The sequence below is a fragment of the Pygoscelis adeliae genome, unplaced genomic scaffold, assembly GCF_000699105.1.
Source record: "Pygoscelis adeliae isolate BGI_AS28 unplaced genomic scaffold, ASM69910v1 Scaffold121, whole genome shotgun sequence".
NCBI lineage: Eukaryota > Metazoa > Chordata > Aves > Sphenisciformes > Spheniscidae > Pygoscelis > Pygoscelis adeliae.
In genome coordinates, this window is record NW_008824359.1 from 2,977,598 (window position 1) to 2,992,985 (window position 15,388).

Here is a 15,388-nt window from a genome sequence, read left to right on the forward strand (position 1 = left end):
GCCTTCGCGCCGCTGGGGCCACAAGCGGGAGCACTGTGTTAGGGATGGGGCTGTCGTGAGGGTTTGTAAGAGAAATACGTGTGAAAGCACTTCCAGGTTGACAAACGGCCGTGTGCTTTTGGCCGGGAGGGTTTTGAAAGCCCCTTGGAGCTGGAGAAAACGAGAGGAAACAAGAGGATAGCGTGTGATTCCATGACCAGGGTGGTTAATGATGAACAGGCTTAAATAACGGAAACTTAAATGTTTAATTGACTCTTCCGGGCTGTTGCTTTTGCGGCTGATGATGTAGGACAGGTCAGGGCAGCTTACGGGAGCCGCTGGGTGATGGACGCAGGCTGCAGAAAAACTGCCCATTTCAACAGTTCAGCGTTGCTGTCTTGAGGAGGCTGAGCCGCACAGTTTTGAATTGAGAGGTGACGGATCTGGAGTGATAAAGCCATAGAACTAGTTAGACTTAATGCAGCCAGAAGTTCAAAAAATATGCCGTGCACACATAGAGATTATGTGTACTTTAGATATGTATATATGCACGTATACTGCTCTTTTTGTTAATGTTACTCAGAATCATTTTGTTTTATCTGGATAGGTGATGAACAATTTTTTAAAATTAAAAAACCATCCTTCAATGAAGTAACCTTTAGAATTCAAAAGAAGGAAAGCCCCCTGCCTACGCAGACAGAAATTGAAGAAAGCAAAAGTAAGTACTTTTTTCAGTTAAATATTTTATGGGATACTTATATGAAAATATATTACAAAATCGGTAAGTGAAGAGTGATGTACAAATACTGCTGTTAAATGTTTTTTATTTGTTAATTGAACCCAGGATTATACCTATGATGTTGCTTTACAGTTTTATCATTTTAATCTATTTGTGCTGAACTTATTTTCCGTATGACCTTGGTAAAACAGTATCAGAACTTGGAGGCTGTTCTTGAGAAGACCTGGTTATACAGAACCCCTGTAGTACATCAGAGTTAATAAATTTATACCTCAGCATTGTATCTTTGAAACTGTGTGGCAACTATCCACTGCTTGTTGCTGTCAAATTGCAGTTTGATCTGAGTATTTGCATTGAAAGAAAATGTGAGCTTAGTAGGATTTTCTTTGATAAAACTTAATGTAAACCTTAAACTTTATGTTATTAAACTGTGTGCTGTTACAGCATTTGAATATTTTAATTGAATACAGTCAATAGCCTTGATCTGGTAGTATTCGTAGTCTCATTGACCCGTAGTAGGTTTCCTATTGGGATATTTGGGGTTTGTGTGTTTTGCAAACAACTGTGTCTAAAAGTTCTCTTCCCCTCTATTCCCCTTTTGATGCCTCTGTCAATTCACAGATATACCCTAATTAATTGCTACGATTAGATAAAAATAAATTAGATTGAGAAATAATTCCCGTTGAGATTGTGATTCAGATGAGATGGTAAATTTTCTTAGTAACTTCTTACAAAGGTATACCTCATACTCTTATAAAAGGCGGCACATTCGGTTGTTCAGTAATCTGATGATTTACTGAAGATGTAGTGGCAGATGAAGAGAAATCAACGTTTTTAAAGAATTCAAAGATAATTGGAGACAAGACAGACATACGTAAACCTTTATAGTTTAAATAAGGACTCCCTCATTGTTAATGCTAAAAAAAAAAAGCGCTTTCTAAATAGTTTATAAAGTTAAGGGAGATGAATCCAAACATGCTGTAAGCTATCAGGATATTAATCAGTTGTCATCTGGGAGCTGATATCATTGCTTTTGTACATGTGAATGTGCTCTGTGTCTCAGAAGGACATACTAGTTTAGGACTATCAGATGTTTTGAGTGGAGACGAGAACTGGCTTGTAAATGACTATCTTGGAGTGTCAGGAAATTTGACATGTTCGATGAGGACAGGTGGAGATAGATAAGTGACCAGTCTTTGCTGCAGCAAGGTGTGAATAGTTACTGGTAACCAGTTATGGTGCATCAGCTTCCAGCAGCTGAAACTGAAATCATGAATCTTACTTTTTTCCCCTAAAACAGAAATCTGTCAGTTGGAGCCTGGAACTGGCAACACCAAAGGCACTCATGAAGAAGAAGAGGAGGAGGGGAAGGAGGGTGAAAGTCATTCTTCACTAAGTGAGGACTACAACAGCTCAGACTCTGAAAATGAATCCAGCTCTCCACAGAGGAGGAGGGATTTATCACCAGGTTAGTTTCCTGGATTTTTTTTTTTAAATGAAGCTGTTTTACAACATTCTTTGTTTGAAGTACGTGACAAGATAGGTGAGATGGATCCCACTAGTATTAAATCATGTAAGGTGTAGGCATCTTGTGTGTGCTGAGTCATGGCTACCCTTCTGAAAGAATAGTGACAGTTCCCCAGTATTTTTGGTTGCAGATGTTTGTTGTATTTTTGTGTTAATTTTGGAAATGGATCAGAAATTATGACCATTGGTTTCAAAAGAAAGGTAGCAAAAAAAAGCCTGTTTAACGATTCATAATTGCCTTCATGAGATTAAAATTTAAGCTCATTTGTGCTGTCTGATTTGTAAACTTTGGATTCCTTTGTAAAATCAGTAAGTTTAGTAACCCATATCTTTTGGGGAGATGGAAAAAAGGAGGACAGGCTAATGGCAATTTATTTAAAAGAAAAAAGTCTGAACTTTGTTTTTAGACTGAAAGCCACTTTTTAAGGATGCTTTTCCATCTCCTTATATTCAACATGGTAAGCTTAATGGAAAAATATCTTGTGTCCTATATTCAGAATTGTACAGTGATCCTGAACAGTGGTCATTATTGACATTAGGAGCGATACAGAGTGTTGCTTTTAGTCTTTTGCTTAGATTTTCTTTCTCTTCAATGCAGGTAATATCCCCAGTGCAGCTTGTATTGATGCTGCTCGGAGGAAACGTCACTTAGCCAGGACACGGGCTGATTATCTTCCACTGGATGTTTCAAACAGTCATCAGGTCTCTCGGAGAAGAGAAAGCAGCGATTTAGAGAGTGAAGATGAGTCTGATATGAAGACTCTCAATTTTGCTCCTAAAATGAGAACTCTTAGGCAGAGGATGACTGAACACATGGGTGAGTTTGTGCCATTTCTCCCAGTAGTTGTGGCTTTGTTTTACTGATGTCTGGAAAAATGTGGGACTTGCGCCGCACTCACTCTTTACTGGGCAAGGCTTTGCTCCTCAGGGGTCTTGGCAATAGGCTGTACAGCTGGTGCTTGATGTTTATATGGGATGCTAATCTGGTTTAGGTCTCACTAATGTGGTGGTGCAGGATGCTTTGGGAAACACTTAAAAATTATTTTTGGCCTTGTTGACTGCAAAAAATTGCCTTGTAGGAGGCACAGCATTTAACGTGAATAAAGTTGCTGTGGTGTAAGACAAACTGTCCGACTGAAGCTTTCTAAATCCTGCTTCTGGTCCAGTCTTCCCAGTGCTCTCCCTGCACTGATGTTATGGCGGCTCTTGAAAAGGGGAAAAAAAAAAACCCAAACCCAACAACCCAGCCCTTCAGAAGTAAACAAACCTATTGCACACAAAGCATGTGTGGCTTTTCCGTTGCTTTTTTGCCTCTTATAACTGCGTACAGTTTTGTTCAGGAAGCACTGGTTTGCCAGAGTTGTAGACTGGTTTTCTTTATTATTTGAATACGGGTTTTAAGGAATGTGTAACTATGAGCTGATTCTGCAATTCTAGTTAATGCTAAAGAGAGATTTTTGTATCTATAGTAGAGCATATATTTTAGAGCGCTCAAGGATTTGCTGTGTATAATGTCACTGTGTTATAATCTAACTGTACTTATACTCTTATTTATAATCTAACTGTACTTATACTCTTATTTATATGTATTATACACAGCTTTGCTTTGAGACATAAACCTGAGATGTTTGTGCTCCTCACACTGCAGTGGTAGTTGTCTGAGAAACAGTATGTTGGGGATATGAGTATTGGTGTGAATTCTACAAATCCCACTAGCCACTTCCAAGCCTTCCTTGTCTCTCAGTTTGGAAGTCCTCCATCTACAGTTTCTTAATCTGCTGGGTTTTGTGTATATCACTTCCCAGTAATGGTTGGGAGAACTATTGTTGCTTTAGAGGGAGAACATGGGAGGGGAAAAATAGATAAAAGATGTAATTACATCTAGTAATGATTGTTTTCACTTCCAGTGTCTGTGAGTGATGAATCCAGTGAAGATGAAGCACAAATTAAGTGGGAAGAACAGCAAATAAAGAAAGCCATTAAACTCTCTCAGGTGACACATGCTTTCCTAACCATTGGAAGATGTGTTTTGCTCATCGGCAAGAGAACTTGTTCTGGAGTACTGTCATATCTCCTACCTGCCCTCTTGTTAGGGAGGTTTTTAGGAAGTTACACCCTAATTCTAAAGAGAAAAAGCAATTAGAAATAGGGGAAGATGATAATGAAAATCTGTAATCTGAAAATCTGTTCAGAAGCAGGGTATGTTGTCTACCTGTATGTGATGGAAGACTCCGAAAAGCAGAGAATAAAATTCTGAACCCTGATTTTTTTTTTTTTTTTTGCTGCTGTGCAAGGGATCTTGAAAGCAAGAGACATTTGCAAATACTACAAATGTCAAAAAGTCGCAAAGCAAAAATTATTCTTTCATTATGCTAAATTTCTGTTGGGTTGCAATCTGAGAGCTCTTTTCACAGTTCAGCAGAATTCCGTCTCTTTAGTCTGGTAAATAATTGGCAAAAATAAACTGTGTGTCTTCTGATGAGCTGGAAGTTCTTGTTTCTGCCTTGAATCACCTACTGTGGATCAGACTAGGAAAATCTGAATAACCAGTTCTTTGTTTCAGAATAAACAATTGTAGAAATTTCTGCCTGTTAAATGGAATTAGTTAGAGGACTGGGAGAAAGTTACATCTTTCTGCTGCTGAATTTCAAATCCAGTATGATTGGTATTCTTAGGTCCTCATACTCGTTTCTGGAAAACTGTTAATTTCTGCTGTTCAGGAAACTGCAACATATTTTAGTAGCAGACCTTGTTAGTCATGCACTTGATTGCTTCAACTGATTGTGTTTTGGCTAGATTTTAATATACAAACTTCTACTGTTTTAGAATGCAAAGTGTCTTTTAATTTATAAGCTGAAATCCAGTGGAATCCTTTTTTAGTTATAATTATGGTTAAGCTGAGTTGTCAGAATGAAAAAAAATCTGTCTTTTGGCCACTGGCTTTGTCAGAAGGTAGCATTCATATTTATTGGGGAGGAGGAAATCAGAAAGTTTACTATCAGAAAATAGAATATTAAATGACTAATAGGTGGCAAATAATTTATCATTAATGTATTCAAATAGTTTTAAAAAAGCAAGAGATGAGTAAAATCAGATACTGTCATCACCACTTGGCTGTAGTTTATTTCTATGTTTTATATTTAGAATCTTAATACTAGCGAAGTCTCAGCTGTCAGTATAGAAGCATTATGCATTATTGAAAGCTATTAATATTTTCAGACCAAGACAGCAACTTAAGGGTACCCTAAATTATGGATTACTTTGTGCTGTTTATATGTTTATGCACTATATGTTTTTATACAACATACATGCAGGTTTTTATACTTTGTTTCCTTTGCTTTTGTGTTGTACTTTTCTGTACAACATTTTCTGTATTTAATTTGAGGAATGAAATATGTATCTTTATATCATATGCCTTCTGTATTCAAATGATACGTCCTGTTGGTCTGTAGAGCTGCAGAGGGAAAACTTGTGTAAATCGTGTATTAAAAATTAACATTTAAAATTCTTCTAGGAAACTTATGATGATGCTTCCCTGCATAAATCTCAACCAGTTAAACCAAAGTTTGATCCCTCTGTTTCTCTACCACCTGTGAACTTGGAAATTGTGAAGAAGCGACTGACTGAAAGGTAAATTCTGCTCTTATGAACTTAACTTTTGAATTCTTTGAGTTTTTGTCACAGAATGAGAGATGACAGCTTTGAAGTCTTACTATTTTTTGAGAGTATTGGAGGATTTTTGGGTTGTTATTTCATGTGTAATATGCCTGTTACAATGTCCAGTAGAGTACTACAAATTTTTAACTGTACCTGGCAATGCTTTGTTGTAGGGGAGCATTTGGACTTTTCAAGAGTGTTTTATCAATTAGAGTAAGTTCATTTAAATGGCAGCAGCTTTTTATGCTCACTGGTAGTTTTTGACAGGAGCATTGGTTCAATGTTATGTTTGCCCAGCAAGCAAAACTTCGAGCGGGGCAGATGGAGCTGGCAATCATAGCCCTCTTATGGTGGTTCTTATACCAGCTGCAAAAATAGCTCAGTATTTCCTAAAGCAGCAGTAAATTCTCTATAGCCTGGTTAGGCAAACTAGAACCTGCCTTTTTTTTTTTTTGTTCAGTTGTGTGCTAGGCTGTGGCTTTTCTTTAGCAGTTCAGCTGCTGTATGGGCAGCTGAAGTGTCCTGGGATGGAGGTGGGAACCTCCAAGGGCGTGTGTGAGAAGGACAGCTGGGGTCAGGCATCCTAAGGTAAGCCATCCCCTGTCATCTCTCAGAGCACCGCGAAGCAGCTGTTCAGATAAGTTTAGACAAGTAACATTATACAGCTGAAACATAAATATGTGCTACAGACTTGCACCGAGCTCTCTCCGTATATGCTTCACTTTGTACAGACCATCATTTGCCTGCTTGTTTAAAGAATTGCAACTAAATTGGACTAAATATTTTTGTGGAATTGTATACTTTCTTTGCCATGATCACTTGAAAGGAATGAGTTAAATGAAGTAGGGATTTAGGTTCAGAATCAAAAGAAAATGAGAATAAGGCTATCAGGAGTGGGAAACCTATTCGGAAAATAGCAAGAAGGGGAGGGGCAACCTGTTTGATGTAAACTTCATGGATATGTTTAACATGATGAATGCTGAAATAGCTGCGCTTTTTTTTTTTAACTTGTAGCATGGTGGAGAACAATAGCTTAGTTCAATTATTTCCATTGAAAAGTGTTTCCTGCTTCAGGGAAGTGAAATAAGTTGTGATCTGTTTCTTGGTTCTGTTACAGGTGTGCTCAAGCTGAGCAATCACTTGGGATATGTAAGGAGGGAAGGGGAAAAAAAAAAAGAGGAAGCAGAGTTGAAATATATGTAAACATTCCTGTGCTACCTATCTAATAGTTAGTGACAGCTGTAGACATAGGTTCCGGGGTTTTATCACCTACTAGCAGCAAAGAGTCCTCAGTTGGTTTGTATTTAGTAGTGAGCACAGGGTGAATGCTTATAGGTACTGCTATCCATGCAACTTATATTAAACCGTTACGGACATGCTGACATGAACTGTAGTTTTCCCCCAGATTATGTTAGATGGGGTAGAATCCATTTAATGTGACATCATAAAATTTGGCTTTCTTTGGTTTTGGGAAGTGTGGTGTATTGAGGAATCTAGGTAACATGTCAGAGGTGCTTTCAAAACTAGCAGCACGTAAGTGACGTTGGAGTCTCCAAAGCATGATGCTTGGCCACACCCCATGCTTCTGCAAATGTTGGCATGGATAAATCTTTCAATGCTTCTTAGCTCAAATGCAAGTACTGTTATTTGTACAGGCAAAGATTTTGTATGTGATTATAATGGGAAAAATATTTTGGAATATATCAACTGTTAATTTGGCAATAGTTTCAGTTGTCTGGGTTACTCTTTTAGGATAACATCACTACAAGATGTGCACCGTGCCCACCAGAGGGAGTATGAAAAATATATGGAGGACATTGAAAGTTCAAAGCTGACTGTCCAGGAGTTAGAGAAGTCTTCGGATGCAGCTCTGAATTACAAATTCTACAGGGCCATGAAAACATACGTAGAAAACTTGATAAACTGTTTGAATGAAAAAGTATGTATATTTTCCTTTTTTTTTTTTTTAGATGATAAAGGTGCATTCTGTCAATGGAAGATGAGGGGTTTTTGTTTGGAAATGATGAGGGACAGCACTCAGTTAAAAATCAGTTCTATCAGAAATTTTAATGTAACAGGAAACAAAATATAGGGAAAACAAATCAACCCTCACCTGAAGTGATGATCAAGCTGGTATAGGTGTACTGACTTGAGCTGTGATCTCACCTAGATTCCGTTGGATGAAGGCAAAATGTTACTGGAGGGAGTTTTCTGCACGTCTAGTAACCAGAGTGCACTGAAGTTGAACGAGAGGTGGTGCTTAAATTCACTTTTGGGATCTCTTGAAATGTCTTTACTCAGGGTTACACAACAGAGGTAGTAAGGATTTCGTGTTAGGTTTGAGTTCAGATTGAGTTAGCAGAGCTCTGTGAGAATTTGTCTACGTTATCAGCTGCATCTGTTTCCTGAACTGCAAACCTTGTGTGTTTAAAAAGATGAAGATTGGCAGAGGGGGAGGAGCTGCCTAAAGTTTGGCCTCAGTGAAAGTAAACTGCTGTTATGCTTTATAGATAGTGCTATCAAATCTAATTTATGTCACTTAATTGCATTGCAATTGTGAATTTCTTCATGTAACTTTAAAGAGAACAAATGTTAGTTAACGAATACATTAATAGCTAGTGGCTCAAAAGCAAACTGGAAGCAAACTAAGTGCACCAGTAGTGTCCTGTTGAACCCTTTTGTATGAAGTCTTAGTCCTGTGATGAGCAACTGGCATTTAGTTTGTGTTTTTCAGCCTTACAAAAAAGCCTGAAAAACTCCCCATGATCAGGAACTTATTTTTCAATCTGTGATACTTTGGTTCTAATTTCACGGCTATACTGAAAACCCATGGAAACTGTTTTTTGTTCATTCTTTTGGGATTTTAATTAATTGAAAACCTGATTACTGTTTACTGTATTTCAGCTGAAATACATTAATGATCTAGAATTGGCTGTACATGTACTTCTTCAGCAACGAGCCATGAGAATATTGAAACGAAGGCAAGATGAGCTGAAAAATGAATCTGCTTATGTTCAGCATCTGACAAGTTAGTATGAAGTTAGAAGTTATTTTCGTATTGAAACATTCACTCTTTGAGCAGAAGTATACAGTTAACTTTTGGATGAAGTTTTTAATTTTCACCTTTGATCTCCTTTCCCATTCCCATTGTCAGTAGGTGTGCTCTACTATACCTCGAATGAAATCCTTACCTCAGGCCCATGATACTATTTTTGTCTGATTTAATACTGAACATAACATGACCAAGTACTTTGTCAATTTTTATTCAACTCAGCAATTCCCATCAATATTTAAAAAGAAAAACTGAGTCAGTTTTCTAGTAGGTCTTAAGTTGGAGAAAGGTCGCTTATTACGCGGTTCTGTGAATATATGAAAAAGCAGTGTGTTTACTTGGCAACCATCGCTTTTACATGAGAGGGTCTTTAAGGCTACGTGTGTGCTCACAATGGAGACTTCAAACTAGGAGGTAACACGTGAAGGGAAGGACATGAAGAAAGAAGCCATTTTTTGTAAGGGTTTTATCTGAAACAAAACAGTGTTTTTCAGTCACTGTAGGAAAAATTATTACAATTTTCTCATCTCATATTTCCTTTCCACACTGATATATTGTTTATATACCATGTGAATTTTTAGCTGTTTTTAAAAAAAAAACCAACCCAAACTTCCAAACCCTTTAAAACTGTTTAGGCAAAACTAAGAACAATATGCTTGGAGCTGCTGGGAGCAGATGGAGGCCAGATGCACCAGTTTCTGGTAACTACTAATCATATGGGTTCAGTCTTCTCGCTACACAGGATAAGCTGCTGATTCGAGAAAGCTAGCAGCATGTATGATTTTGTAAAATGGTGTAGTAGACTGACAGCAGGTATTAAGAAGAAAAGGGTAGTGCCATAATAGTTGCCATTAAAATGATTTTACTTCCAGCTCATTACAAATGAGACACTAGTTGGATATTTAGCAGCACTTTTAATTGCTTTTTATGTTCCTAGTTGAATTTAATATAGTGGGAAGGCTGTTTTTTCTTCTATGATAATACTTCAGTAGTAGTACACTTTTTTTTGGCATGTTGTGCACGTCAGCCAGTTAATAGTGATGCAAATGAATGGCCCAACGAGAAAATGTTTCTAGCTTCTACTTCTGTGTTGGACTCAAGAATCAGAGTAGGGGTAACTGGGGTTGAACAGTGACCACTCAGATAACAGGAGACAGCAGGGAGCTGACTACTCTTGAAATCTAAATGCACTGATTGTGAATAGTGTAAATCAGGGATTTAACTTCCATTACAATGTTGGTAATGAACCTCAAAAGTTATTCTAATTTATTACATAGTTTCATTTTTGACATACAGGACGAAGGTAGGTCCCTGTGCTTGCCTTTCACATTGCTAAGGACCTACTGTGGAAGCCAGTGACTTCCTTTTCCAGGATTGGGGAGCAATGAGCGTTGCCTGGAATGTCATCAGACTCGCCTTTTCATCAGCTGCTATAAGGGAACAACCACATCTGACTATATGCAGTTAACAAGTAATATTAACAGTCTCCAGACTAACGCACAGTAAGAGTTTTGAATAGGAGGTTTGATTTTTTTCTTTGGCTGTTTTCCAAATGAAGAACAATAGAAGGAGAATCTCTGTTTCCTGTTTGAGAAAATAGGAACTTTAAAATCATACCATTTTATTTTTGGCTGTTTCTGTCTTCTGATAGGGGGGGATGACAAACCAACTAATGGCGGATTGGAAGGTGATGAGAAGACCCAGCTTCTGGAAATGTGTGAACATCGAAGGTAGCTATTACGTACATGTACGCTTAACTCTGATGAATGTACTGTACACTGGCTTTCTGTCATTTATGCGGTGATGAATGTAAACCTGTAGAATTACTAAATGAGATTATACAAAAAAATATGTACGTGCTTTCCAAAACTCAAAGTACTTGGAAACCATCTATTTGTTAATGTCATTCTCTTCATGTTGATTTGAAAATGAATGCTAATAGATCTTGTTATTTTAAATTAGCAAGACTTAAGTGAGGCTATTTACAAAACTATATGACGGAAGCTTTTTCTGTCCTGTTGTAATAAATGAAATTATGACCTTATACACAAATATATTTTTGTATTATTGTATAGATAGTAAAAAAAAATCAGGCAGTATTGTTGGTGCTGGGGGTGGTGGTGGCAGCGAGTGAAGCAAAGCTATATCTAGCCCCTCCCCTGCTATCAGTGTAGGCCAGATACTACATTTTGGATATTATAGTGTTCAGAGACTGCTACTGTTTGTTCCCCCCCAAAATGCGGTTCCTTGGGCTGTTGCTTTCACAACTTGCTTTTAGTGCATTTTTTGAAGTCGGATTATTTTTCATTAAGCTTCCTACTGCACACAAGGGGAGGATAACTCATCTGAGTTCATTACAAAATACAGGACTTGCAGACGGCAAATGAGAGAGGGTTCAGGAGAAGCTGATCACCATGAAGGGATGTCGAGTGATGATGAGCTGACTCCGACAGAGGTGACCGAGTTCCAGAAGAGCAAAGGTTGGTGACAGTCTTATTGCGATGTCCTAGAACAAAATCTCTTTCTGATTTTTTTTTAATGATTTTTTTTGTTAGGAAAGGTGAAGAAATACTTCATTCGAGTTACATGTTCTTAGTTACATACTGTAGAAGAGAAATGCGTTCAGATGGTTCTGACTGATGACTTGGGAAGAATAGGTGTATAGTTGTAGATTTCTTTTGGTATGAGTTATGTGGCGGTGGCATTACACGACTGTTTCGATTAGAAGTAAGCTCTTTTAGATTATGCCAAAGCTGATCTGACAGTACTCAATGCAATGCTACAATGTGTTTTGTATAATCAATTAGTTTTCTGAAGATAGAGTGAATTAAAGGTTGGTGTTCTAATTATCTTGAATGAATGGATGAAGAGGAGCAGGGAAAGGCATTATACCTTTTCTCCAGGTAACAGCAGAAGGGTTTTCATGTCTGAAAGTTTATCATTGTGGTATAAAGTTTGAAACATAGTGGTTGTGTAAATCTGTGGAATAGATCATGAAGAAACTTGCCTTTTTTGGTCTTCTGACAGTATTTCTTTCTGAAACTGGGTTTTCCAGGGAGCCGGTTTTAAAACCCATTTCAGTGTCAGGTGTGTCAAAGATAAATGACAAATGCAATTATCATATAGATATTTCTTATGTCCTATAGGTGCATAAATTCTTCAGCTTATGCCTCAATAAGTTCTGTGATTGTTTCTTTTTATTCCCAATGAATATGATCCATAGATAACGTTTTAGAGGATAGTAGGAAAGTCTTTGAAGATGTACATGCAGATTTTTGTGACATCAGAAAAATCCTGTTGAAATTCCAGGAGTGGAAAGAGAAGTTTCCTGACTCTTACTGTGATGCTTATATCAGTTTCTGCCTGCCTAAGCTATTAAATCCATTGATCAGAGTTCAGTTAATAAATTGGAATCCTCTTGAGGTAGGTGCATGAGCTAACTTTTTCTTGAAAAATTGTATGTGTGTTTGTGTATTATATTTTAATGTAGAAAAAATCTCATTTTTCATACATAACACAGTGTATTAGAAATTATTAGAAAAACACTGTGTTGGTCTCAGAAATTGAAGCATGTGGTTGGAATCTTCTTAACTTTCTCCTTTCCCCTTATGTCCAGCCCCTTTTGCAACACCCCCTGTAAAAAGAATTCTTCTTCTGACTTCTTTGAAGACACTTTAACAATTCCACCGTTTAAAATCTAGTTTTCCTGATTCACTGTTTTGGCCTCTTCAGTGATGAGGGTGGATCTGAAATTAAGTGGGAGGCTGTGGTATATTGGATGGAGCTTTTCTTTTAATCCTGACCAGCTGAACAACTAACAGGAATGATCTTTCAGCAGAATTTTACAGAGTTGGAAGAGATGCCCTGGTTCAGAGCTATAAAAGAATTCAGTGATGCCAAAAACGTATCTGAATCAAAAAGGGATGATGATCCTGATCAAGAAGTTTTGCCTAGAGTGATTGAAAAAACTATTCTTCCAAAAATTACAGGTATAGTAAGATTGTCTTGAAAATATTCACTGCAGCTAGGCAATCAAACCTTAAATAAAAGCGATAGCTATCAAATAATGTTAGTTATACAATGATGCTCCAAGATGTAGTGATTACATAGTTCCACAGAGTGAGGCTAAGGTAGCCTCTTCTTAAGATTATGGTGAGGGGCTTAGCTTTTTATATGTTTACTTCTGTTACATTGTAATGCCTTGAAACTAGAGTGGATAACCACTTGCATATTGTGAATGAAATAAATTCCTTTTTTTTTTTTTCAGCATTTGTAAAGAGTGTGTGGGATCCTTTATCTACTTCACAGACAAAGAACCTTGTACAGCTTTGCAGTAACATCTTTGAAAAACAAGTCCTTTCCAAAAATGAATGCAGTCGAGCAAAAGAGGTAAAAGCTCCTGTGGTATTGGGGAAGGGAGAACTTCATCCACCATGTGCGCTTTCTGTGTGTGCTCCTATGGGCGCTTAGAACATTGTCCTGAAGTTGTTCAGTTCTGATTACTTCTTTGTTTTGTCACTTTATATTAAGAAGATTTAGCAGTTAAACTTCCAGCTCTCTGATGCCCTTGTTACTGGAGATGATGGGAGATGGGACACTCTTGAGGCAGAAATTAGCTCCTGTTCCTAGAAAAATTCTGCCTGTACCTAACAAGAATCTGATCGTAGATCTAATCTTGCTTCACCACAATAACAATGGTTAGAATTTAGATTTGCGTTTAGTTATCCTTCAAAATTTGAGCATTAAATGCTAATAATGCTCCAGTGGTCAGGTCCTCAAGCTTTTATTTATAAAGTAGATCTAGAATTTTAAAACTTGAAAATCCCCAAAGGTTGGTTAATTGCCTAGGAGAAAGACTACTTCGTAACCTTAGCAATCTTTTAATAATTACTTTTATACACAGTCACTCTAGCATGCCCTTCTTCAGCCTGATTCCGGTTCTATTCTAATGTAAATCTGGAGATTTACCTAGTATAAAACTGGTGAAATGGGATGGATGTTTAGACCCTGAGTATGAAAAGAAATATTTTTAACAAAATGTTTATGCCTTCCAGCTGAGCCTTCCAAAGGTTGCTGATTTCAATCCATGCCTTGAAGTCAAGTGGTACAACTGACCTTAGCCAAGATACCATTTGTACAGAAAGTAAAGTAAACCAGAACTTTAAATAAATAAAAGGCTTAAAAAAAAAAAGTAGGTGAATCTATGGCACCTAAAAGCATGTTGCCTAAAAACACATACTATCCTAGCTATGGTGATTTTTTTTTACATAGAATTTCACAGCTTTTTATGGACATCCTATGTGCGTACCTTATTTTGTTGTTATTCCATACAGTTTTCCTGCTGCCTTGCAAACTAACGTGCGAAAAAAGGCCTCACGTAGGGAAATAACTTCATCTTAAAAAAAAAAAATCCTCTAGGTTAACCCTATAGATAGTTACAGCTGTGATTTGTCTACTGTTTTTAATATATTTATGGTCTCAGTGTGTATTATATGCAAGTGTCAACTGTACTTAGTTCTAATTAGCATATTGCACTTCTAGATGAACAAAATAACCATTGAAGTTGTTATAAATGGAAGATGAAGTCTTTCTTGTGAAGACACATTAATAATTCTTTTTAAATAGGATTTGATGAACATGGCTGTCCTGAGAATGAAGAAATCTGTAGAGGAAGATGTCTTTATTCCTCTGTATCCTAAAAGGTAAGCTGACTCTGGGACTTTTCTAAACTCTTTTTTTAAATTTCTGTACCCCTCTTCTCCACAGATGTAGGTGAAATATTGTAGACAACCATTAACAGCTAATGGAATAAACATGCCTTCTACTGTTTCATTATAGGAAAGTTTAGGAAGCCTTATTCCTGTTCATGAACTCTTTCTAATAAGGGTAACTCTTAGTGCTTTTTTGCTCCTGTAACCAAAAACTTTCTAGTATGTGAGGTCCACAGTCTGATTTTAGCATAGCAACTTATATCTGAGGGCCTGTGTTAGTTTAGGTGGTCTGGTGTCATGTGTGTGTCCCCTGATTCCTCCTGTCATTCCTAAAATAGGGTTTATATTGTTGATGCGTATTACTGGGCACTATTTCAAAGGTGGGAATGAGTGGGAGTCTGGGAAATGTGGGGTTAAGATACAGCTAGGAGAGAAGCTTTTCTGAAACTAGTGCAGGATGTTTGGTTCTAAGCAATGCTATTTTGATCTGAATCCATGATATGTAGACACAGGTGTTTCCAACTGCTAATTTTATTGGAACTTATTTCATAGTAGTTGTATTATAGTGGGTTCAAATTGACAGCTGTTTCCCTAAACCTTTACTCTGATTGTGGCTGTCACTGCTGAAAGAATGCCAGAATTAACATTCATCAGTATCTAAGAGATCAATTGTCTATTTATCTTCTTTTAAAAGCAAGCAAAAAATAAATCCTTATTTTACCT

General features: G+C 37.2%; 1 protein-coding gene across 1 annotated transcript in view; it reads left to right on the forward strand.

The window, feature by feature from the left end:
• Positions 1–586: 586 nt before the first annotated feature.
• The window catches only part of GCFC2 (GC-rich sequence DNA-binding factor 2), a 20,232-nt gene continuing 5,430 nt past the window's right edge, over positions 587–15,388 (forward strand). The window contains exons 1-13 of the mRNA XM_009319660.1: positions 587–697; positions 2,019–2,186; positions 2,844–3,062; positions 4,153–4,238; positions 5,760–5,875; positions 7,655–7,841; positions 8,807–8,930; positions 10,606–10,684; positions 11,322–11,434; positions 12,178–12,377; positions 12,793–12,943; positions 13,222–13,343; positions 14,580–14,656. Of these exons, the coding sequence (XP_009317935.1) occupies positions 2,999–3,062; positions 4,153–4,238; positions 5,760–5,875; positions 7,655–7,841; positions 8,807–8,930; positions 10,606–10,684; positions 11,322–11,434; positions 12,178–12,377; positions 12,793–12,943; positions 13,222–13,343; positions 14,580–14,656 (1,319 nt within the window). The 5' untranslated portion in view covers positions 587–697; positions 2,019–2,186; positions 2,844–2,998. The remainder of the gene's footprint in view (positions 698–2,018; positions 2,187–2,843; positions 3,063–4,152; positions 4,239–5,759; positions 5,876–7,654; positions 7,842–8,806; positions 8,931–10,605; positions 10,685–11,321; positions 11,435–12,177; positions 12,378–12,792; positions 12,944–13,221; positions 13,344–14,579; positions 14,657–15,388) is intronic.